Source organism: Coturnix japonica, chromosome 26 (assembly GCF_001577835.2).
Source record: "Coturnix japonica isolate 7356 chromosome 26, Coturnix japonica 2.1, whole genome shotgun sequence".
In the NCBI taxonomy this organism is placed as follows: Eukaryota; Metazoa; Chordata; class Aves; order Galliformes; family Phasianidae; genus Coturnix; species Coturnix japonica.
Window position 1 is genome coordinate 753239 of NC_029541.1, and position 24522 is coordinate 777760.

Here is a 24522-nt window from a genome sequence, read left to right on the forward strand (position 1 = left end):
CCACGCCCTGCCTGCTCAGCCTGTCCCCTGCCTTGGCTGGGGGGTGATGGTGATTTCCCAGGTCATGACAGTCCTCAGGGGTTGCAGCCCCCAGACCCCTCACCCACCTCACCTTGTCCCCATCTCACTTGGATGTTCTCTGTCCCACAGGAAGAGGGCTGCAATGGAACAGCGTGGGCAGGGCTGGAGGCACGGGATGTACTCGGTGACAGAGGTGAGACCTCCAGCTGCCAGGTGATCTGCAGCAGCCGTGGGGTGTGGGGGTACCTGGATTTGGATGCAGCCCATGGGGTGTGAGTGGTGCTGTGACTGTGGGCTGCAGGATGTGCCCGGCTGGTTTGGGGAGTTGGGATGTTCGTAGCACGGAGGTGAAGCAGTCCATTGCTAAGTGAGGGACAAAGGCACTTCAGACAGTTGGAAACCTGAGACAAGCAAACAAACATGGGTGGAGTTCTCATACCTCTGTGAGGTGAGAGGGATCCCACAGTGAAAAGCCACTGCTGCATGAACTCTGTGCAGGGTGCTGTCCCTTTCTGGCTGTCCAAAGGAGGAGCTCAGCCATGCATTCACCTCCACAGGCTGCTGGCACCCTGGCTGCATCCCCATCACCCTTCCCAAGCAGCCTGCTCCCAGATCTGCACTCAGGGACAGCACTCAGAAGGCCTTTCCCAGGGATGTGGCTCAGCTGCGTTCTGCCCAGTTTTCCCAGTTACTGACAGCGTTGCATGTAGTGGAAATTCTGAGAGCTCTGTGCCACTCTGGCTTCATAGGGAGTCCCACAGGTGCCCCTATCCCCAGGGCTCACCCCACGCTGCTCTTTGCTGTGTAAAGGCAGCCCCAGGTGGTTCTCTGGGGCAATAGCTGTGCTTGTTTAAAGCTTTCTTGCCCTGCCAGGCCCCAGGTAAGCCTGTTCCAACATGTTGCACGCTGCTGATTTTAAATGCTAATGATTATACAAGTGTCTTATTAACACTAGAGCTGCTTATAAGCTGCAGAGCTGGGGATGGGAGCAGAGATGGAGCATGGAGGGGTCCCACTGCAGTCTGGCACTGGTACACAGGCTCAGTGCTGAGCAGCTCCAAGGACAGGGATCTGATGGCAGCTTTGGCTACTGACCCACCCATTAGCCAAAGCCCTTTATACCACTTCCTCATCCCCAGACACTGCAGACATGGGGTTGTGTGGGCAAAGCAAGTGATGGCCTAAAGCCTTTGGTGTCTTTATGCAATGCAAGAGATGCTCAGGAGCACTTTCACATCCATGACGTCTTCAATCCCTTCTTGCTCCTGCAGGGCTGATCCTGAACATCAGTGCAAGCAACCAGGGCCGGCTGGGCTCACTCTTCCTTTCCTGGGATGAACCAGAGGGGGCTGTTGAGGGCTATTCACTCACCCTCTCCCCACTGGGGTCGGGCACACTGCTGCAGAATGGATCTGTGGGACCCAACATCACCAACTTCTGGTTCCACGGGTTGACCCCTGGCACATACTATGAGATTGAGGTGACAGCCACACTGCGCTGCATGGACACCGCCAGGCAGACAGTCACAGCACAGACAAGTAAGGGCTTCCCCTGGGACTGCAGGTCTGAGAACTGCTCTGTGATTTTGGGACATCTCTGCCAGCCTTGCTCTATGCCTCCCATGGCTCATGGCAAGGGCTGGGGGAAGGGGGCAGAGCTGGGGAGCCTGCATCCCTTTGGAAGGCCCTTGAGCAAAGTGGTGCAGGTGAAGGGAGAAAAGATGAGACAGGAAAGCAGAACTGAAGGGAAGAGCATGGCCAGGAGAAGGGATGTGTTTGGATAGCCATGGTGTCCCAGGCCAAGCTTCCCTGCCCTATTCAGTCACTGCACAGAGTGACCCAAAGGGACAGAGTGGGGTTGGGGCAGCCCACGCTGCTGGTGGGAGGACAGGGGGCTGGCAGGGAGCAGATGAGCTGTGCATAGTGGATTGGACCCATCTGGCGGGACCTCACTTGCAGAAAGCCCCATCCCATCAGCTCCCAGGCAGCATGACAGCAGGACAACCCTCCAACCCCATCCGTGCTGTAACTCATGTAGGTCCTTCTCCAGTCCGCAACCTGAGTCTGAGCAGCAGCGGCAGCCCGACCTCACTGCACGCCTCCTGGGCAGCCGGCAGCGGGCAGTGGGATGGTTACCAGCTCACCCTGTATCACAGCGACTCACAGATGCTGGTGAGAAATGCATCCGTCCCACCAAACACCACCACGTTCCTGTTTGACGGGTTGGCTGCTGGCAGTGAATATGCCTTGAAGGTCAGCACGCTGGCTGGGGCCAGCCAGGCGAGCACCAGTACTCACCAGTGGACAGGTAGGGAGGGGTGGGTGTGCCTGTCCTATGGCAGGATGAAGGGTTTGGGAAGGAAGGGATGAAACACATGGGCTGGTGGAGGAGGGGACAAGGATCTCAGCTCAGAATGGGCAGTCTGTGGAGGATGGGGAAGAGCTGGGGGCTTTTCATAGAGACATGGGATCACTAAGCTTGGGAAAGACCTCAAAGGTCACCAAGTCTAACTGCACAAATATTGCATTATTTGGGCTGCCCTGCAGCCTGGAAAAGCATGGAGGGATCCCACAAGGCCAACTCACCTGGGAAGGGACATGGGGAATCTGCAGCCCCTATGACAGTGCCGAGGGTGGAGTGGGAGACCCTGGTGAGAGTGGAGAGTGATGGCAGCCCCCAGCATGCTTATGCACAGCCCATTCTCACTTTTTCCCCTCAGCACCCTCCATCCCCACCCAGCTGAAGCTCAGCCCCAGCTCCAGCACCAGCCTCTCTGCCACCTGGGTGAGTGCAGGGGGGGCTGCCTGGCTGCACCTCGTGCTCCGCAACCTCCACACCCAGACAGTGACCAAGACCCTATCTGCCAAGAGAGGCCTCACCAGCTACAGCTTCCAGCATCTCCAGCCTGGCACCCAGTACTGGCTGGGGCTGAGCGCTGTGGCTGGGCCCTACACTATGGATGGGCCCAATGCCACAGCCTGGACATGTGAGTAATGGAATGGGGGCTGGGGGCGCTGGGGAGACCTTGGTGGCTGTGGCTTTCTCAGATCCAGACTCTGAGTGCAAATGTGAATGTGCCAAAGCTCTGGCTGCATAGGGTGGAAAGCCATCCTGAGATGCAGCTCTGGGGAGCCATGATGGTAGATGAGGGGACAGGCAGCCTGTGGTCCACTTTGGTTGCTGTCAGAATAGAACTGTAGAACCATAGCAGCTTAGGTTGGAAGGGACCATTCACCACCATCACAGTGGCTGTAGCACTGGGAGCAGCTCTGGCCTCAGACTTGCTCTCTCAGACCAGGAAACCATGAGGAAAATGCAGAGCGCAGTCCAAGTCCTGGACAAGAGCAATGCTCTCCAGCCCTCCCCTGCTCTGCCTGCCAGTCCGGGCAGCTGCAGCCTGCTGACTGTGCAGCTCAGCTTTTGGAACAGCTCCACACCCCCAGCTGCTTTGGTTCTGCTGTGGGGCTTGACTCAGTCCCTGCAGTTGTCTGACCAACCCGACTGCACAGCGCCAGATCCAGACACGCAGCCCAGACAGGAGCTCCATCCAGGCCAGATCCTGAGAATATCAGTGAGGTCGTAACAGGACACCCGTGGAGATGAGGGGCCCCTTAGGAATTTCCTAAGACTGAGCAGGAATGTTTGCAGTGGGGACTGGAAACGGCACGCTCCTATAGGATGCTGAAGGCTGGATGTGGATAAGGCAGTGGGAATGAGGCTGGGGGTGTGTCAGGCAATTGTGGGGTCCTTGCACAGCACCTGCACACACGGCTGTCTGTCCCCTCTGATCAAGCAGGCATTGCTGCTGTGCCCAACACCCTGGTGCTGGCAGCCCTGCGTTACAGCACACAGCAAGCCCTGGGGCTGGGGATCTGTACACCCCATCATCCTGACCCCATCCTCTTCCCTTCCAGACCCCCTGAGCCCCACCAACGTGACGCTGAGCGGCGCGGAGGAGCAGAGCTCCCTGCAGGCTCAATGGATCATCCCAGCAGGACAGAGGGACTTCTACCTGGTGACACTTCGGGAGGTGGAAGGTGGTGCTCCCACCAGGAACATCTCCATCGGGGGAGACAATGGCCGCGTTGCCTTCCATGGGCTGAGTCCTGGCAAGCAGTACTCTGTGCAGGTGACAGCGGTGGCTGGGCCTTACCGGGCTTCTGCCCGCAGCGTGGCAGCCTGGACACGTAAGCAGAAAGCTGAAGCGTGTCTTGTTGGGCCATTCGGGTGCCCTGCAGAGGGGCTGAGCTCCTGCAAATAGGGCTGTGGGAGCAGAGGTGGGGCTGTGTGATACAGCGGCACCTGGCCCTCGGAGCAGCAAGATCTGCTGCGCTGCTTCTTCCTCGTGAGAAGGGACTCAGAGATCCATGGCAAAGCTGTGCCAGGTCATGGCAGGCACCAACCAAGCCTGTAAGCTATGGGCTCTCCTCCCTTTGCTCCCAGCATCTGCTCTAGTGGAGTGTATCTCCACCAACACCTTTAAAGCAGCATCTTCCTTATGCCCAGCCCCTCCTGGGTGACATGGAGCCATGGCCAGTGTCCTGGCAGATGCCCCAGAGCTGCCACTCCTGGAAGAAGGACTGGAGCCTGGAACAGTGAGTGGGGCACTCAGCCAGTCCTGGAGCTGAGAGCAGCAGAGGCTTTCTCTGCAGCCCCACCTCCCTGTGTTTGATTCAGGAATTACTGCCTGATGCACATGACCCTGTCCTCATGCATGATCCCACCTTTGTCCCTTGCAGAGCCGCTCCCACCATCTGCTTTGAGCCTGTCCAGCCACGGTAGCCCCTCCAGCCTACGAGCCAGCTGGGAGGAGGCCATGGGAGAGGGCTACATGGTGGCCCTCAGCCCCACAGAGCTCCCCGTGAAGAACAGCTCTCTGCTCAGAGGTGCCACCAACGTCACCTATGAGGGCCTCCATCCTGGGACCCTCTACACCTTTGAGGTCAGCACTGTGGCTGGTCCCTACACCTCCGTGCCCCAACGCATCACCAACTGGACATGTGAGTCCCTCTGCCCTTGCTGCAGCCAGCCCTGGGGGTCCCACTGCATCCTGCCTGTTTCCCACACGTTGTTCCTTGGGGCATGACATAGCAGAGATTGTTTGCAACCTCACCTATTTAAAAGGCAAAAGGCTCAGGAGGAAGGCAGAGGTGTTGCTGGATGTGTCTGACCCTCATCTGTGTCTCAGCCACCCAGCACGAGGCTCAGCAGAGCCCAATGCCCTTCTCCCCCTACTTTGGCTTCATTTTGGTGGCACTGCTTGGGCTGGATGTGTCCTGAAACACCTTTCCTTATTCAACACCTCCAGTCTGGGCTCTGTGCTGGACCAGTCTCTGAGCGAAACTGGTCTGTTGTTGTCAGCAGGGATGCTGGTGGCACACTGACCCACCGTGGTGTAGATGTTCCTAGGGAAGGGGCTCCATCCCAGCACATTTGGGGCTGCACCTCTGCAGGTGACCCAGATTCAGTGGCTCTATACCTTCTCTCGTAGATCCTTTGCCCCTGGAGCAGCTGACGCTCAGCAATCAGGGCTGCAGCACCTCTCTGCAAGCAGCCTGGAGAGCAGCACCTGCTGGCAGCACTGGCTACACGGGCACCCTCTGGGAGAGCAGATCTCAGGAGTGGGTCAGAAATGTGTCTGTGGGGAACAACTGGACAAATGTCACTTTTGAGGACCTGGTCCCTGGGCGACAGTATACACTGGAGATGGCTGCTATGGCTGGGCCTTACAGATCCAGCATGCGGTCAGCCACAGACTGGACATGTGAGTGTGCATTGCCTGCCCCAACACTATTGCAGATGGCAGCCATGGCCTGGCCAGAGAGGGCAGGGAGTGGAACATTTATGGGGGGATGGACAGGCAGACAAAGGAAGGGCGGGACGATAATCAGAGACACTTTCGGCCATGTTGGAAGCAAAAGAGCCCTCAGTGCAGGAGAAACCCATCACAGAATGGAATGTGTTGCTGATGGGTACCCAGCACACCAAGTGGGGTCCTGCTCCTATGCCACAGAGCAGAAGTTCATGCTATGTAGGGTTTAATTTCCCAGTGCTGATGACCTGACTGGGAACAAGCAGCTGAGGGTACCCATGATGAAGTGCACAACAGCATAGGACCCTCTTTGCAGCCAACTGTCCTGCACCCACCTCCCCTTGATGCTGTTGGGCTGCAACTCATCCTCCATGCCATGTCCCCATCACAGCCCCTACCCCACTGCCCTCCCTTATTTCTTGCACCCCCCAGACCCACTGGCTCCATCCGGTGTCACCTTGACCAACACCCGGCGCCCACTGGGACTCTCGGCCTTCTGGGAGAAGGCTGCAGGAGACGTGGACCAGTTCCACCTCCAGCTCTACAGCAAGAGCCATCCAATGCAGAGGAACATCTCAGTGGGACCAAACATCCACAACTTCACCTTCCTGGGGCTGACCCCTGGCGTGCAGTATTTCCTGAAGGTCTCCGTCCTCGCCGGCCCCTACAGATCCTCGTCACACTTTGCCACCGAGTGGACATGTGAGTGAGGGGTGGCACTGCCTGCAGGACCTGCAGTGACTCTTAGGTGGCTCTGCACGGACCAGGTGACCTCCAGAGGTCCCTTCTCACCTCAGCCATTCATTCGGTGATGCTGTGTGAGCAGTTCTGGGGAGCTCTGGGGAGCTGTGGGTTCTGTGCCCACCTGCACACCAGTATGGGCATCGTGCACAGTGTGCTGGCCATGATCACCACTTCTCGCTGGATGTGGGCTGGGTCCGATCCAGCTGCTTTCCTCCACCATCTCACAGATCTCGGTTCTGTGTTTCCTCCTAGATCCACTGTCTCTGGCTAATGTGAGCGTGCAGCCTGGCAGGAGACCGCAGGAGCTGCATGTGAGCTGGGTGGAGTCAGGTGGTGGCAGGGAGCATTTGGTACAGCTCTTGGTGGCAGAGTCCATCATCAGGAACGTGTCTGTGCCCCATGGTGTCACCCACCTTGACCTGGAGGGACTGGTGCCGGGCTCCCAGTACCAAGTGGAGATCATTTCTCAGGCTGGGCCTCATCGTATCTCCTCTCAGACTGCCATCGGCTACACAGGTAGGAAAGGAGCCCCTCTGCCCATGTCCCATGTCTGGTGAGGGGCTGGGAGCTACAGGGAGACCCCCAAGGCTGTTCTGCAGCCCCTCAACCTCCCCAGTGCCTCTCTCCTGGCTCTTGCTGGGACCTGCACTCACCCTGGTCCCAGTGGGTCAATGGGACACACCGTGAGCACCCTGGGGCAGGGAACATGGCCACCACCATGGCCCCATCCTACGGGGATGGCTCTGACCCGGGAGCACCCTGCAGCTCTCAGCACTCCTATGGCAGCATATGGGAGCTCGTGGTCCTGTGGCTCCCAGCTCCATTCCCAAGCTGGAGTCAGTCCTGGGCATCCCAATCCTGCCCCTGTAACTCTGTTTCTCTCACACAGTCCCACTACCTCCACTCTCCCTGTCCACCAGCCCTGTGGGCACTGCCTGGGCTCTGGCTGTGCACTGGGAGACCCCTCCAGGCCAGAGGGACGGATACCTGCTCAGCGTGCTCGAGGAGGGCTCTTCCTCACCAGCAAGAAACCTGGAAGTGGGGAAGGACAGCACCAATGTCACCCTGACGCAGCTGACACCGGGATCATGCTACCTTGTTGGGATCTGGGCTGTAGCCGGAGCCTTCCGCTCCCTCCCCAGGAACACCACTGGCTGCACAGGTGAGTGTCACAGCACCCTCAGGTGGCTCAGAGCTGCAAGGAGCTCTTTGTGGGATGGAGATCTATGTCTGCCACCCAGACCAGGGGGTTGCGCTGCCTCCTGCAGCCTTCCTGCACCAAGTGCTGCAAAGAGAACAGCTCCGTGGAGTTGGTGGCACGTTCAGGACTGGATCTCTCTGACTCACGTGTCTGTCCTTCCTTGCAGTTCCTGCTGCTCCAACAAACCTGAGCCTGACCAACCCAGGCAGCTCCTCTGAGCTCCACACGTGGTGGAACAAACCCCTCGGCAGGAGGGACCACTACCGTGTTGTCCTGCACAGCCTCACCCAGAGCAGAGATCGGGTGCAGACGGTGAGCCAGGATACCCAGAACATCATCTGGACTCACCTGGAGGCAGGCAGCAGGTTTGCCGTGCAGGTCATTGCTGTCAAAGGCTCTTTGGAAGCCTCCTCTGCCAACGTCACCCAATGGACATGTGAGTCTGAGGGGCTGCGTTGTGCCCCAGAGCCCCCATGTGAGCCCCACAGAGTGCCCACCATCACCTTCCCCATTCCAAATCCTCTCCGTTGTGCCATCTCCACTGCCACATCCAGCTGCAGGCCCTGGGGATACTGCGGACCACGTGCACTAACCCCATGCTTCCCTCCAGTGGGAACTCTGGTGGCCATCCTTTCCCTCCCTGGCACTCAGGAGCTGACTCTCTCCCTCCTGCTTTTCAGATCCCTTGGCCCCTACCAACCTCACCCTGCGCAGCCCCTCAGCCTCAGCACTGCGGGCATCCTGGGCAGCCATGGGGCGAGGAGCAGAGAGTTACGTGGCAGAGCTGTATGACACAGCCTCCAGTCACCGTGTCGGACATGCAGTGCTGGGTGGGGGTGCCAGGAGTCACATCTTCCACAGCCTGAACCCCGGCACCCTCTACAGCGTGGCAGTGAGAGCCACAGCTGGGCCCTACCACACCAGCACCTCCAACCTCACCCACTGCACACGTGAGTACGGTGCTCTTCTTGCAGCTGCGTTCTCCACCATTCCCAGTTAGTTTCAGAGGCCATTCTGCCTTCCTCTTCCTCCCACATAATTATATTGCCTGGATAGAAGGAGACATTTCTTCTCAGAAGGAGCAGTCAGGTGTTGGCACAGCTGCCCAGGGAGTGCTGGGGTCACCATCCCTGGAGGTGTTCAGAAGTGCAGAGATGTGGCACTGAGGGATGTGGTCAGTGGGTACGGTGTGGTGAGCTGGGGTTGGATTGTTGATCTTAGAAGACTTTTCCAACCTTAAGGATTCCATGATGGTACAGCTTCCCCTCCATCAGCCCAGACATGGCTCCTGGTAGTAACTTCTGTCTCCTCCACAGGCCCACTGCCCCCAACTGCTGTGCGCCTGCTGAACACCGGGCACTCCGACAGACTGAGTGCGTCCTGGGGGGCTGCAGCCGGGGGGCAGGATGGCTACATGCTGACCCTGTACCACACCGGGCTGGGCACCACGGCAGCCACAGCTTCAGCTGGGAGAGACACCCACAATGTCACCTTCATGGGATTGGCCCCAGGGTACAAGTACTCCCTGGAGGTCAGTGCCACAGCTGGACCGTACCAGACAGCAGCACCCAACGTCAGTGGTTGGACATGTGAGTGCCCAGAGGAATTTCTTCTGCAGAGGGGTGGGAGGTTTGCACCACCTGGAGAGTTTACAGGGGGCCCTGGTGACTTTGGAGGTGTGGATGGGTGCAACACGCAGTGCATGGGCTCACTGCTGTCCTCATGGACACAGGGATATTCTGCCTTGTAGGGCTGCACAAGTATGTGCTGATGACATGCAGGGTTCCCCAGCTGTGCCCACATTGGGATATCCCCCTGCCCAAACAGCCCCATCTCCCTGCACCTCCGGGGATTTGTATGCACTCCTGCTGAGCTCCTCTTGCAGACAGAAATCACATTACCATAAGGCTCTGTGAATCAGGGCAGTAGAAGAGGCTGATCACTCTTCCTCCCAGGAGAACAAATCTCTGCTCTGGAGGTGGACTGATCAGCCCCTGTGCTCACCCAGAAGGCTTTTAGGGCTGGGCAGGGTTTGGATTAGTCCTGTGCCAGTTCTTTTGGAGGATGGGTACACACAGCTGGTAGGTGGGCACAGAGAGCAGGGTGAGAGTAGGAGTTGGATGGAATGAGGGCCACGGGTAGAAAGTGGATGGAAGCAAGGAAAGCTGGAAGTGTTCCAGAGTGGCACTGCAAATCCTATCCCTCAGGGAGCGCTGGTCCTGCTGTGTGATGTCCTACCAAGCACCTTCTGCCTTATGTCTGGTCCCTAACATCAAGTCTTATGCTCCCCAGCCCCACTGCCCCCAACTGCTGTGCGCCTGCTGAACACCGGGCACCCCAACAGGCTGAGCGCGTCCTGGAGGGCTGCAGCTGGGGGGCACGATGGCTACATGCTGACCCTGTACCACACCAGGCTGGGCACCACAGCAGCCACAGCTTCAGCTGGGAGAGACACCCACAATGTCACCTTCACGGGACTGGCCCCAGGAAGCAAGTACTCGCTGGAGGTGGCCTCCATAGCTGGGTCCTACCAGACACCTGCGGGGAATGTCAGCAACTGGACATGTGAGTAGCTGGATTTGGAGTTTGTGCCTTGGCTGAGAGAGGGTCACAGCAAAGGACATGGCCACACTGATGCTTATGGCAGACCTTGACCCTGAGCCTGAACCCCGGGGCACAGCAGTGCTGTGGTGCTGAGCACAGTGAAGTGCCCCATCTCATGCAGTGCATCCCATCCAATGACACTGCTGGGATGCCTGAGCCATGTCCTCAGACTTTCATTAATGTGTGATGCTCATCTTTGTCTCTGCAGATCCCCTGGCACCCCGTAATGTGTACATGACAAACCAGGGGTACCCCAACAGGCTGAGTGTGTCCTGGAGAGCCGAACCTCAGGGACACGATGGTTACAGGCTGCTCCTGTACCACTCGGGATCGGGTGTGTTGGCAGCCAGCACATATGTTGGGAAAGGCATTAGCAAGTTCACCTTTTCTGGCCTGGATCCGGGACACAAATACCTACTGGAGGTGGTCTCTGTGGCAGGGCCCTATGCAGCCTCTGCGGGGAACATCAGCGACTGGACAAGTGAGCAGTGGGGGCTGCAGGGCTGCACGAGGCTTAGTGTACTGGGCTGGGGGGGCAGGGGTCAGGGATGGGGCTGGGGATGTTGCCTGGAAGCTGCAGCAGCGGGATCATGCCCCGGGGGCCATGGAGGAGAGCAGGCAATGCACTGCCCTTGGGTACCCCACCACCCCCACTTGCCTTTCTCACAGGCACTCAGAAAATTCCTGGCATGGGAAATATGGGGAAGCTGGGCTTTATTTTATTTTTTTTTTTCTTTCTTTTATTTCTTTAATTATTTTCAGGAATGTGGAAATGGCAGATAAGCACAATAAGTCTTTTCATGTGCTTATCCCCACAGTCCCTGCACTTTGCTTGGGAGATCCAGAGGTCTCTGCTCCCACGCTCAGCCAGCCCTGCAGGGTACTGGGAGTCATGTGCAGAGCCCTTCAGGCAGGTCGCTAACGAAATTTGCTAATTGGCAGGAGGAAGCCATCTGCTCATGCTCATCACTCTGCATGTCCTCCCATTGCCATTTGAAAGCCATTTCTCATAGTGGCAGCCAGCAGTGTTATCACAGAGCATACGAAGCTTCCCTGCACATTACCCATCTTCTGCTTACATCTCCGCAGAGCGCAAGACAGTGCCTGCTGTCCCACTAACAGCTGTGGTTTCCTTTGCAGCCCCCTCAGTTCCTCATAATCTCTCTGTGGTGGTGGAGGGGAACAGCACAGTGCTCATCTCCTGGGGCAGTGCCCCTGGGCAGCAGGACGATTGCCAGCTGTGGCTGCGGGACCCCCGGAACGGCTCACTGCCACGGCAGCACGCGCTCACCAAGGGGCAATTCCAGCACCTCCTGCATGGGCTGACCCCAGGCAGGAACTACTCTGTGTCCCTGAGCTGTGTGGCTGGGCCCTATTGGAGCAGCACCAAGCCCTTGGCAGTGGCTATGGGTGGGTATGCACAGCTTGGGGCTGGGGGGGTGTGTGCATCAAACTTTGGGTTCAGCAGGTTTTCTTGGTGGGAGATAAGGAGACCCCATCAGTAAGGTGACCCCACCTCTCTTATCCGTGGGTGTATCACTCATAGAGCCAAACCCAGTGGAGGACGTGCATTGCCTACCAGAGTCGAGGAGCCTTTTTGTGAACTGGAGCGGCTCTCCTGGAGACGTGGAAGCTTATGAGGTGGTGACAGAGGGGCTCTCAGATGACCCTCCCACCCCCAAGCACTCTGTGAGTGTTCCCATGAGCCAGGCCAGCCTGGAGGGGCTGCAGCCAAACTCCTCGTACCGAATTGCTGTGAGCACTGTGGGCATCAATGCGATGAAGAGCCTGGCTGTCACTCTGCTCTGCAACACAACAGCAGAGGGTGAGTCCCCTTCCTCCCCACACAGCCCAGTAGAAGACAGCCAGTATTGCTGATTAGATCTGTTCTATCTGTGAGCTCAGTGCAGTCCTGCATGGAGGCAGTGCTCTGGGCGGTGGTGCTGTGTGAGCAGGGATGTGCTAACAGGCTGGTTCCTCTTGCAGCCCTCCCCCCACCCCTGCGAGCAGAAGTCTTCCAGATAGAGGCCAGCTCCACCGTCATCATTTCATCTGACCTGTTCAGTGAGGAGAATGGCCAAATCGAGTACTACGGAGTTGTTGCTACCACTAATGACTCACGTAAGTGGCCCTGTGTGTTCCGAATTGCAGCGGCTCCCCAAAGGGATGTGGGTCCCCTGGACATCACTGCACTTTGTGCCACCATCACCTTGTGTGCATTGCCCTGCAGTGCTGAGGCCCACCCAGGACATCATGTCCAGCACGTGGTATGACCACTACTATGGGACAGAGGACTCCTACCTGGCTGTGCTCATCCCCAATCCCTTCCACCCAAGCTCCACCCGATCCCCTGAAACCTGGCGAGTGCCCATGGGGACAGAGGAGTGCAGCCAGACCCGGGCAATGTGCAATGGGAAGCTGAAAGCCAACGAGCAGTACAGGTGAGAGATGTCAGCCTCTGTCCTGAGGGGCTGCAGGAGGATCCGTGCAAGGTGGCTGTGAGTCCACCCTGCCCTCATAGCAACCCCCAGGGCTCGCTCTGCCACGTGGGCAGAAGGGGGGAATGTCTGTGTCAGTGGGTAAGGAGAAAAGGAGTGAAAGAGAAGGCTGACTATGAACAAAGAGTCATTTCTTCAGTCCTTGGTTAATAGGGGTCATGTGCCCAAGCATCCCTCTGACAAAGGGGACCTCCAGATTCTAGAGGACTGTGGCTCTCCATTCTAAAGGAACTGACAGCAAGGATGGCTGTCATGAGAGTTCTGGGAGCTCAAGAGAACCATTCCCTTGGAAATCCCACCCGCAGAGCAGGATCATGGAAGCTGGCAGTGCTTCACTGCTCTCCTGAGGCGCTGTGCTGTCATGCTCAGCAGTACAACTGCACTGTGATGCACTGCCATCCCATACTCATCAAACACACTGGGGTGTTGTACCCTCAAGCTGACACAGGAAAGCATCCAACTGATCCAGGAGTTCTGATGCTGGCTGCCCATCCAATGTGGCTGTTCCTCATTACTAACCCTTGCTGCTTAACCCTTGCAGCCTCAGGTCCAGATTTCTGCTCCAACCCTGCTGTGATCAGGGATTTGCCTTACAGTGCACTGCCTCAGAGCGATGCCAAACGCAGCAGGACACCCCTCTGCCCCCAGATATTGTCCCAGGCTCCAGGCAGTACTCACTCTCAGTGCTCCCCAGTGCTCCCCTGCTGTCTGTCATCAGCTTTCTGTGGGGAGGCATTTAAGGCACCGTGTCATTACACCACCCATGGTTGCATAGCAAGCACTTAGAATAGTTCCGTTGTTCAGGGCCGGAAGATGCTTTTGCACCTCATCACAGCTGGCAGCTTTCATTTTGGCTGCCCTGGAGAACAGATATCCTCAATCAACTATTGTTTTTCTAGTTAATCATTAGCAGCACATTGCAATTCAGATGTCCCTGGCTGCTCATTTCTCTGACAGCCAAAGCTTGTTTCCTATCTCTGAGCTATTTATCCACAAACCTTTACCTCATTCCGTGTCTCCATTTGCTCTCAACATTGGGTCTGGGGCGCTGCCAGAGGGCGCTCACCCTGCATCCCACAGGCAGCTGCTATAATCCGGAGGTGCGTTTGGAAGCGCTGCATTGTGCGTAGGGCACCTGCTGGAGAAGGAAGCTGGTTATGCGCGGAGCTGGGAAGGAGGGCAGATCTCCACGGGGGAACGGGATGCCCAGACACCTCTTTGGGCATGGGGAAGGGTCTGTGTGGGGCTCGGACCCCCCAGCTGCGGTGCCCCGGTTCCTCTGGCTCTCAGTGTGTGAGCACTGTGCTCTGCTTTGCCGTAGGTTCAGCATTGCTGCCTTCACCAAGTACGACCCTGTCACCCCTGCAGTGTCATTCACCACATTCTCAGGTAAGATGGGGATGTTGTCTCCCATCTGCTCTCTCGTTTTCCCTACCTGGCAATGCAGGTTAGAGATTATATTAGCAGTTAACTAATAGTAAGCCAGAGGGAGCTCATGGGCTGTAGTAAGTAAAATAAATGGAGTAAGTCTAGTAGCACACTGGCTCCTACTTCTGTCCATTCTTTCTGATTCCAGCTGCTGGAGATAGCATGAACACAGCTCCGCTCCCAGTGCCAATAATAGCTGGAATCGTTGTGGGATTTTTGTTGACACTGACTGCTATTTTTGCTTTGGTCTACTGGAAGCAGCTCAGAGCGAGGAGGTGAGGATGGGCCATCTCTTACCCAATGGGTCACAGCTGAAAATCTCAAGTGAGACCCAACCAGGCTGTAGGGAAGAGCAATGAGAGGGCATAAAAGGAGCTTTTGGCCAGCCAGGACACCCACTGGGTCTGATTTTTGGGTGGTCCTGTGTGGAGCCTGGAGTTGGACTCAAAGATCCTTATGGGTTCTTTCCAACTTGAGATATTCTGTGACTGCAAAAGCACCAGGCAGACGGCAGCTGCCCATGGTTAATTCAGAGAACCCTGTGTGTGCACTGGGCTATGTGTCTGATGCTCATGGTGCACTGTGGGCCAGCAACAAACAGCACACTGACAGCATCAGTGACAGCTCCCACGTTTTGCTCCCAGGACACAGAAGAGCAGCCTGCCCCAGGAAATGGTGACCTACAGCTTGAGGTGGGTGCTGCTCACTGGGCTCTTCCCTCGCTGCCTGCCTCTGCTGCCCTGTGGCTCAGTGCTGGGCTCTGCTGCCCTCCCCTCCCAGCAGCTGAGGCAGCTTTACTTTTGGATTTCATTTCATGCAGAAATGTCCACCGGCCAGTCCCCATACAGAATTTCAAGCAATACTATGAGATGAAGACAGCAAGTGGGAACCAGGCTTTTTTCCAGGAGTTCGAGGTGAGATGGGACTCCTACAAGAGATGGGGCTTAATTTCCCTCTAGACAGCTTGTTTCAATCCAGCCTGGTTCAATGGGAGTTGCCATGACCCAGTTGCTAGTCAGCCACCAGTGGCTCAAATTGGGTACCAGTGGTGATACTGGTGATACTGGGTAAACGGTGGAGCAGTTCCCTGTGCAGGGCTGAGTCCTTCTCCAGCCTCGTGGAGCACCAGGCAGCCATTGGTGGTGGGCTGGCAGCTCCCTGACACTTGGACATGGCTTCTGGTTTGTCCCACAGGAGCTGAAGGAGGTTGGGAAGGAACAGCTTAAGGTGGGGGCTGAGCTACCAGCCAACATCTCCAAGAACAGATACCCACACGTTCTGCCCTGTAAGTGCTCCTTGCTCCCACCAGCACCCTCCTGGGTTATGATCTGTGCTGCAGTGCCCCGATGTGGGCTCACCGGGCAGCCTGGCTCATCTCCTGGGAGAAGCAGTCTCATACACACCTCCAGTTTCACACACCTGATCTCTTTCAGACGATCACTCTCGGGTCAGGTTGAGCCAACTGGGGGATGACCTGCACTCGGACTACATCAATGCCAACTTTGTGCCTGTGAGTGCCCACCCACCTTCCCCAAATAGCAGTGTGGCCACAGGACCCCAGGATGGAGGGCTGTGGGCAAGAGCTGCTGCTGGGACCATAGCTGGCAGTGGCGAGGTGTTGGGGTGCCTTTTAGCAGAGGTTGATAGACTGCTTAATAGCAAGTGCTGTGAATGCAGAGCATGAATGAGCATGGGGAGACCAGCAAGACTTTCTTCTTTCTTCTTCAGCTCTGTCCTCTTTCCGGCCTTTCCCACCCTGCTGTCCTGTCTCTGTCTGCTCTTTCTCCTTCTGCTCTGTGAAGCATTTTGAACCACCCTGGAGCTGTGCCCACCTGGGCTGTCCCCAGGTAACAGTGGGACACACGGGAACCCATGGGGCATGTGTGTGCCTAAGGGACAGCATGGAGGAGGCTGGGACTTTGCATGCTCCCCTCACCTCCAGCAATGAGTGAGGAGCTGAAGGGAGACCCAGAGCTGTCTGTGCCTTGTTAGGCTGAATAAGGAACTGCTTGGGGGGAAGTGGGCTGCCATTCCTTATTCCAAAAGCATAGAGCACGTGCTGGGCAGCACACACTTCCTATGAAATTGGCTTCTTGCAAAGTCAGCTGCCCAGGAAACTGTACCCACATGGGCTGAGGACAAAGGGTACTTCTCCATCTGCAGGACAGAGAAGGGTCAGACTGTCCCAGGGCAGGACACACCTGCCTCATCCACTTGTCAACCTCTCTTCTCTGGCTCTTGTTCAGGGCTATACATCCCCACAGGAGTTCATTGTCACCCAAGGGCCCCTGAAGAAAACCATCGAGGACTTCTGGAGGCTGGTGTGGGAGCAGAACGTCTGCAATATCATCATGCTGACAGTGTGCATGGAGAACGGGCGGGTACGTCTGCACTGCTGGATGTGGGCACTCCAGCCCCAGCCCAGCCTGCACCCTGAGCATGAGCTGGGCTTGCTCAGGGAGAGCTGTGAGGTCACCCTGGGGGAGGCAGCCCCCAGTGTGACCCTGTTCTGCCTGTGTCCCAGGTTCTATGTGATCACTACTGGCCATCTGAAGCTGCCCCTGTCTCCTACGGGCAGGTCCAGGTTCACCTGCTGTCTCACAGCAGCGCTGAGGAGTGGACCATGCGTGAGTTCAAGCTGTGGCATGTAAGTAAGGACCAGGGGACCCATCGAGGGCTGTGAGTTTGCATGGAATGCAGTGGTTTTTCCCCTTGGTGATGATGGTGCAGTCTCCTTTCCCAGCCTGCAGCAGGGTTCAAAGAAGACCCAGTCCCCAGAGGAGTCATCTCATAGTCATAGAATGGTTAGATTTGGAAGGGATCCTTGAAGGCTGCCTGGTCCCACTCTGCCATGCACATGGACACCCACAGTTCCATCAGTGCTCAGAGCCCCTGCCCTGACCTTGGGGATCTGCTGGGATGGGTTACCAACCACCTCTCTGGACAACCCGTTCCTATTGTTTGTGCCCTAAACTTCATAGCACAGACACCTCCAACACATAGCACCCCTCTTACTCATCCTTTCCCTCTCTTTCCCATTGCCTTGCTATGTCTCTGCTATGGGACGTGCCCTGCTGCTTCAGGGATGCAGCAGTGTGACAGGTGGGGTGGACATGGCCCTGACTGGAGCTGGGTGTTCTGGGGGTCCCTGTATGCTCCTGGAGCTGTGGGGTAGATATATCCATGCACATTGATAATCAATGTACCCCATGGCAGGAGGGTCTCCGGGCAGAACGGCACGTGTCCCACCTGCACTACACTGCATGGCCTGACCACGGGATTCCAGAGTCCACAACGTCCATTCTGGCCTTCAGGGAACTGGTCCGGGAGCACATCCAGAGTGCCAAGGATGCTGGGCCGACCCTGGTGCACTGCAGGCAAGGAGCTGCTCTGTGGGACAATGGGTGGGAGAGGATACAGGGAGAAAAACAACATCCGAGGGGCACTGAGGGTCTATGGAGTCTCCTTCCTTAGGAGCTGGGATTGCATGTCTCCAGTATGACATCCAGTCCCAAGTGATGGGGAACTGGGGATGCTCAGCCCTCAGCCACGCTGGGGCCAGTGCCCTATGGCACAGCATGAGGGGGATGTGTCCAAGAGGGGACCTCAGCCGCAGGGTCAGGCAGTGTTCCAGCTGTGCTCTCTGTGCCTTCAGTGCTGGGGTGGGCCGCAGCGGCACCTTCATTGCTCTGGACCAGCTGCTGCAGCAGATGAAGCAGGAGAAGGTGGTGGACATGTTTGGTGTGGTCTACACCCTGCGGATGAACCGCTACCAGATGATTCAGACATTGGTAAGACCCTCTGCTCCCTCCTCTCCAGACCCGTTGGGACAAAAGCATGCATGGCTGGCAGACAGATGCCCAGAGAGCAAAGGACCAGAGCCTTTGCAGGCAGTTCTTGCCCACACCAGGTCACTGGTCTGTGGTGTCCCCTCCAAGCTGATGAGCCCACTCCCCCAGGTTGGGTCAAGGAGGCGGTACTGCCCTTCATGACATACCCAGGGGAGGGATGCAGAAGCTCTGAGACTGGGCTAACCAAGGCTCTGGGCTATGGCTGGGGGGCACAGATATTGGACACACCCTGCCCACTAGGCACTGCCATACCCCCCTTCTCACTATCTGCATGGTGTTGGATTGCTCTATATTGCTGTCTGTCTTTGTCTTCCAGTCCCAGTATATTTTCCTGCACAGCTGTATCCTGGACAAGATCTTGGAGGAACCACTCCTGGGTTTATCAGGAACAGAGACGTAAGGGCCTGATGTGTTTCTCCTGCTCACTCCCTATCCTGCCCCACAGCCCTGAAGGCAGCGAGCTGGGAGGACAGAGTGACCCAGCTGCTGTCCTACCCACTGCTTTAAGAAGGGTCCGCTTGGGGCTGGTTGTTCCTTGCAGCACAGGGAGCCCAATTCAGAACAGTCCTCCCCTCCTCAGTGTCAGTTTTCTGGGCTATGCCAACACCAAATTGCTGCAGAGCTCTCCTGGGGCAGGCAAGGTTATCAGCCTGGGAATTCCCAGCCCATGGGATGCACCAGAGATGGGTTCCTGCTGGAGGGGCTCATGGCAGCTGGGCTTTTGAATGTCCCTTCTTACAGAGGCTGAGAGGAGGGAGCAGGTTAGGCTTTGCCCACCTACCTTGTCATCTCTGAGTGTACTTCTGGAGGTCACACACCTATCTCTATGGCCAAGTTCTCCTTCCTTCAAAATGGAATGCCCTTGCCCATGCTGCATCTTGGGAATGGGGTTAGGATGAGGGTGAGGGCTGCAGAGCTGGGCTGGGGAGATACACGAGCCCAGCCATGGTCTGCCTTCAGCCTTGCTCAGCTCCTGCAGACGCAGCATTTGTTCACCCTCACCACCAGCCTCTCTCCCCAGGTCCTGCCCCATCCCATTGAAAAGCTTTGCACAGCACTACTCCCAGAACTCAGCGAAGTCCAACATGGGCTTCCTGAGGGAGTACGAGGTGAGAGCTGCCCCAGACAGCAGGGAGCACTGCTGGTCCCTCCTGCTCCCCTGAGCCTGCTCTGCTCATGGCTTTCACCACCCTCTTTCACTCTGGCAGACCCTCCTGGAGGTCGCCAAGGAGGAAACCAGCTCTGCTACACCATCACTGGGCACCCAGCAAGCACGGCCCTCGTCCAGCATCCTGCCATGTAAGTGCTGTGACACCTCACAGCCCCTTCCCACCAGGCTGGACCAGTGCTATGCAGTGCAAAACGTGCTTGGACACATGGGAATGAGTCCACCAGGAGGCTCTGGGGTGGATGGGGACTGAGAGTGTGTGCTGCATGGCACTCAGGTGGGTGGGTTTGTTCAGCTCTGGGGAGAGAAGACAAATGGGAGCTCCTATAACTGCTGGGAGGGCCAAGAAAAGGCAATGTTCTCAGGTGAGCACCATGGAAGGAAAAGAGGCTACGGGAACAATTTGGAAGATATAGGGTATTCCAAATCAGTATAAGGGGGAAAAAAGATTCCCATGGAGGTGTCCCCAGCTCACTCTGCCTCCCACCTGTTTTGCAGATGATCGCTCCAGAGTGAAGTTTTCCCTGCTGGACCAGGGCCCTTTCTCAGGTCTGCAGGTGTGGCGTGTCCCGGTGAGTCTGCCCCCTGCAGCAGAGCCCACCCCCTGCCTGGCTTCCCTTTCTACCCTCACCAGAGAGTGACTTTCTCATTCCCCACCCAGGGCTGCAGCTCCAGCAGAGACTATCTGGCTGTCCAGGGGCCTGACAAGCTGACTGTGGAGGACTTCTGGATGCTGGTGTGGGAGCAGGACATTCACACCATCCTAACGCTGCTGCCATGGCAGGAGGTGGGGGAGGTAAGGCACTGTGCCTGCTGCTTGATGGCAGAGCTATTGGTGACTGCTGTGATGTCCACCGTCAACATGAACCAAAACTGCTGCTGTGCACAGGTCCCACATGACACGTGCTGGCCACTGGAGGGAGATTCAGTCTGCACAAAGCTGCTGACCATCCAGTGTGGCACAGAGAAGACTGCCTCGGGCTGGAGGTGTATCCAGCTCAAAGTGAAGCACGTACGTCTCTGTGGGGTTGTTTTGGGGTACTGGAGGCTGAAAAGTTTCTGGAGACATGGCTGAGCTGTATCCAAACTCAGCCATCCCCATCAGCCGTGTCAGCTCTGTGTCTCCCCAGGAGAAAAAAGGAAAGGAGAAGCAGGTGCAGCAGTTCCTGTACAGGTTGTGGAGCAGCAAGGAGCAGCCAAATGTCCAGAGCCTGGTGGAGCTCCTCACTGCCATCAGGCGGTGTGTGCCCAACAGGAAGAGGGCCAGCCCTCTCCTTCTGCACTGCAGGTACGTGGGGTCATAGAGTCCTAGGACTGTAGAACAGTTGGGCTGGAAGGGCCCTAAAGATCTTCCAGTTCCACTGGTAAGGCTCTGCCCCCACCAATGGCCTGAGGAGTTTGGGACATGTGGAGAGTATCATAGAATCAGTAAGGTTGGAAAAAACCTCTAGGGTCATCAGATCCAACTGTCAGTTCACCCACCATGCTCTCTCATAGCATCATAGAATCATAAAGGTTGGAAAAGACCCAGCCCAACCAGCACCCTTTCTCACCATGCCCACCAACCATGTTCCCTAGTGCCTCACATCTCCCTGTTGCTTGGTGGGGCAGGTTGGCTGTGCCTACAGCTTTCTTTGATGGCATCTGTGGGCTGCCATTCCTTTTGGTCAGCTCAAAGCTCTCTGCCACCTGGAGCAGTTATCACAGACTCAGCTCAGCCTGACACGGCACCAGTGACCCCCCATCCTCCATCCTTTGCAGTGGTGGTGAGAACCAGATGGGGACACTGATTGCCCTGGATTGCCTGCTGCACCAGCTGAAAACAGAGAGGACTGTGGATGTCTATGGGGTGACCCTCCAGCTGATGAGAAGCTGCTGCTTCATGACCCCCACACTGGTAGGCGGGCAGGAGGGGACACTGGTGTGCTCTCCTGATGGGTGCTGCTGCCACAGATGCCCTCTGGCAACAGTTCCATTTGCCGTGCTGATGCAGCATCCCTGGAACCCCTCCCTTCAGAGGACAGGAGAACTGGGGCAGATCTCTCTGGGGCTTCCCAGCTGCAGAGCTGCTTGCAAAAACCAATTGCTTCCTTCATTAATGTGAACCACGCACATGGAGCTGGAGGAGGGCATTGCCTCTGCTGTCTGACACCAGAGCTCCATTGTATTCTAGCAGTGCTCTTACTGAACAGGACACAATGTGCCCATAAATGCACAAAGCCGCTGCCCCTCGGAGTGGGTGCAGTTTTGCTGCCCCCCCACCTTGTTGCAGGCAATGCTCCATGCTGGCCAGCAAAGGGGAAACAGGGCTGGACCCCCAACCCTGTGCTGTGTGGCTGCCAGCATCCTCCATCAGTGGGATGCTGCCTTCATCCCCGGTGGTGTCACATGGGTTTGCTTTAATAACCACACGGGGGTGAAGATGAGCTTTTGAGTCACTGCTATGGGTAACCACTGGATATTGAAGCACATGTCCCCAGGGCTGTGCTCCAGGTTGTCACTGCAGATTTCCCAATCAGAACAGGCTCGTTGAAAAACTGCAGCCACTGTGGGCTATCTGGCTCCCCTGGCCATGCAGCTGGACTGAGCCCATTGCTGCTGGGGAGGGAGAGGCTCCTTGTGACTTGCAGCTCAAACAGCATATCAGCAAGCTGATCAGGGGCCCACGACCCCCTTTCTGGCTTCCATGACACTGCAAGCCACAGCAGCTGCCCTGCCGCTGGGCTCTGTGCATGGAGCTCAGCCCTTTACTTTCCCCACAGCTTGCTTTTTCCAGAGCCCTGCCAGGAGTCAGTCCTTCCCCAGCCCTTCTCTGAGGGGTTTTGGAACCCAGCGGCATTCTGGAGTGGTTTGTGCAGAACATCATAGCAGAAGGAAGTGAGGGTGGTATGGTGAGCTCTGTGCCTGATGCTTCCTTTCTGGATAGTTCTAGTGGTGCAGAGCAGTCATGGACCACTTGGGACAGTGAATCCTGCTTGGCCATCACCCTGTTGGTTAATTACATAATAGTAAGGCAAACTGCTGGAGCCCTGACCCCAGAACCCTCTTTCTCTTGCTTAGGATCAGTACATGTTCCTGTACACCTGCATCCGGGACATCACTCAGAAGCAGACCTAAGGCCCCTTGGTGCTTCCCAGCAGCATCCTGCCCTCGGAGTGGGAGCACTGAGTGGCTCCTGCCACAGCACGAGCCCTGCAGCAAGAGGGGGACTCAACCTGGCACTGTCACCCCACTGTCAGCATGGGGACTCCTGGGCAGCCTCAGGCAGTGCTCCTCTGCCTTGCTGAGGATGGGGGGTGGGATGCTCTCCCTCTGCCCACTTTCTGGGCTTGCTGATGCCCAGGATCCTGACCTGGCTGTAGCACTGGGTGGAGAGTTGGCAGCCCCAGCATGGGGAGTGTTGAGCTCTGCAGCACCACTGCATGTAGAGCAGAGCGTGGCCTGGGCTGATGGATCAGCATTAGGTAAAGCCAATAAACAGCCCTGGGAAGGAACACACTTGTAACTTGTCTTACTGTGTTGCATCAGGAGCTTCCTACAGTTCTCATGGGTCTCCTTGCACAGGGATGTGCTGTAAGGCAGAGCTGATGCACAGCCTGCTCATTTTACTGCTGGAGCTGCTTGCTGTAGGGAACCAAGGGAAACCCACGGTGGGAGAGGCATGCTGCAGTCTGCAGGGCTTCCTGATGTCCAGGAGCAAGCAATCCCATCTGGCAGCACAAAGACAATGAAGCAGAGCTGGCAGCCAAAGTGAACCTGCAGACAGCTGCAACTGCAGCACAGCTCGGAGGGACCAGAAGGGACTTGGATGGGACGAGCGCGTGGCAGGGAATTGTCCTGCAAGTCGGTCAGCAGGTTTCACTCAGTGAGTTCAGTGCAACTGCATCTCTGTGCTTCACATCCCAGCTGCTGGGAGGCTGAGGCAGTGGCGATGTTGAATTTACGACCTCCCACCCACTGCTGGAGCCGCAGCTGCTTCCAGAGGGTGTCGTGGGAGCTGCGGTCAGGATGAATAATTTTCCAGCCCTGAAGCTCAGAGCCACGAAACCCAGAGTGGGAGAGAGAGACAACAAAACAGTAACACAAAACAAAGCCTCCAGCGCTGGCCGCCCAGCAAGCTCTGCCCCGTGCCGCGTCCCCCAGCATGCAACTCCCATCCTCCTCCCTCAGCCCCCTGCAGAGGCCGGGACCCCAGACACAAGCAGGACCTCTTCTGTTTGAGCCTCTCCTGCTCCCGTAGCAGGGGATCTCTGCATTAGCACTGCTGAGCAAGAGGAGGGCAGGGCCCCAAGCACACATCTACAGCCATGGGGCCATGGTGGCTGCTGGGCACCTCAGCTCCAGGATCCCACAGCTCTTCTATTTGCTATGTGTCCCTCCAAGGTACAGAGCCCAGCAGCTGCAGCATCTTCCCCCAGCACTGTAATGAGGCATTGCTGAGCACCTCCATGATACTCTGGGCTGACTGCCCCAGCTGTATGCAGCACTGTGAGGATGCCCATTGCTCACTCCCCCTTCACCTGAGCCATAACAGCACAGGCAGTGCAGCTCGTGGATCTCCAACTTCCTCACTCATCAGCCACTGAACCACTCTCATCCTGGAAGCACTGGGGCTGGATGGGATGATCTGAACTGGAGGGGGAGCTTCTCCTGGGACAGTCAAATGGGATCAGTGCTGAGGCTCACTTCTACACCCTACTCTTATGCATGCTGAGATTGCCACAGCTTCAGGCCCCCGACCCTGGGCACTGGGGCTCTCTGCTTGCTTGCAAGGGTTTGCATTTACCACCCAGCCCTGGCACTGCCTATTTTCCTGCAGCACCCCTGGCATTGTGGCCCCCTTGCCCTCTCCAGCGTGCAGCCCAGCAGGACTCAGTTGTGGCAGTAGTAATGAGCAGCCAGTATCTCATGGGCTGCAGCAGGGACTGGAGGCCAACAGACAAGCTGGGGTGATACCAAGCCCCTGAAATAGCATGGAACAAACAGAGGGCACAGTTTGCCCATGGGGCAGAAGGCACACTGGTGGTTTGCTGAAAACAGCAAGCAGCCTGCAGCCCTATGGCTCAGTGACCCTCACCTCTGTCACAGCCTGGGACTGTCCCCAGCTCTGGCAGCATTCTGTGAGGAGTGGGGTGCTTTGAGGGCTGCCGAAGTGATGCACAGAGGCAGCTCAGCTCGCTGCAGAGCTGTGCTTG

At 56.9% G+C, this 24522-nt stretch overlaps 1 protein-coding gene across 3 annotated transcripts in view; it reads left to right on the forward strand.

Annotated features, from left to right (window-relative positions):
- Positions 1-22825, forward strand: part of LOC107324632 (receptor-type tyrosine-protein phosphatase V-like) — a 27875-nt gene extending 5050 nt beyond the window's left edge. Inside the window, exons 3-41 of one of the 3 annotated variants that reach the window (XM_032449286.1) lie at positions 151-214; positions 1293-1559; positions 2059-2328; positions 2741-3007; positions 3936-4208; positions 4761-5021; positions 5513-5785; positions 6266-6535; positions 6830-7093; positions 7467-7739; positions 7945-8214; positions 8459-8728; positions 9095-9367; positions 10071-10343; positions 10591-10863; positions 11201-11296; positions 11523-11792; positions 11929-12207; positions 12369-12503; positions 12613-12823; positions 14202-14269; positions 14457-14583; positions 14953-15000; positions 15129-15222; positions 15503-15593; positions 15742-15818; positions 16555-16689; positions 16833-16955; positions 17525-17685; positions 17964-18099; positions 18476-18555; positions 19181-19268; positions 19368-19458; positions 19826-19899; positions 19989-20123; positions 20217-20339; positions 20458-20615; positions 21089-21224; positions 22388-22825. In XM_032449286.1, the coding sequence (XP_032305177.1) occupies positions 151-214; positions 1293-1559; positions 2059-2328; positions 2741-3007; positions 3936-4208; positions 4761-5021; positions 5513-5785; positions 6266-6535; positions 6830-7093; positions 7467-7739; positions 7945-8214; positions 8459-8728; positions 9095-9367; positions 10071-10343; positions 10591-10863; positions 11201-11296; positions 11523-11792; positions 11929-12207; positions 12369-12503; positions 12613-12823; positions 14202-14269; positions 14457-14583; positions 14953-15000; positions 15129-15222; positions 15503-15593; positions 15742-15818; positions 16555-16689; positions 16833-16955; positions 17525-17685; positions 17964-18099; positions 18476-18555; positions 19181-19268; positions 19368-19458; positions 19826-19899; positions 19989-20123; positions 20217-20339; positions 20458-20615; positions 21089-21224; positions 22388-22444 (6834 nt within the window). In that variant the 3' untranslated portion in view covers positions 22445-22825. Of the gene's footprint in view, positions 1-150; positions 215-1292; positions 1560-2058; positions 2329-2740; positions 3008-3935; positions 4209-4255; positions 4617-4760; positions 5022-5512; positions 5786-6265; positions 6536-6829; positions 7094-7466; positions 7740-7944; positions 8215-8458; positions 8729-9094; positions 9368-10070; positions 10344-10590; positions 10864-11200; positions 11297-11522; positions 11793-11928; positions 12208-12368; positions 12504-12612; positions 12824-14201; positions 14270-14456; positions 14584-14952; positions 15001-15128; positions 15223-15502; positions 15594-15741; positions 15819-16554; positions 16690-16832; positions 16956-17524; positions 17686-17963; positions 18100-18475; positions 18556-19180; positions 19269-19367; positions 19459-19825; positions 19900-19988; positions 20124-20216; positions 20340-20457; positions 20616-21088; positions 21225-22387 lie in introns of those variants that run through there. The other 2 variants (XM_032449287.1, XM_032449288.1) reach the window with 2 other exon arrangements.
- Positions 22826-24522: the final 1697 nt, after the last annotated feature.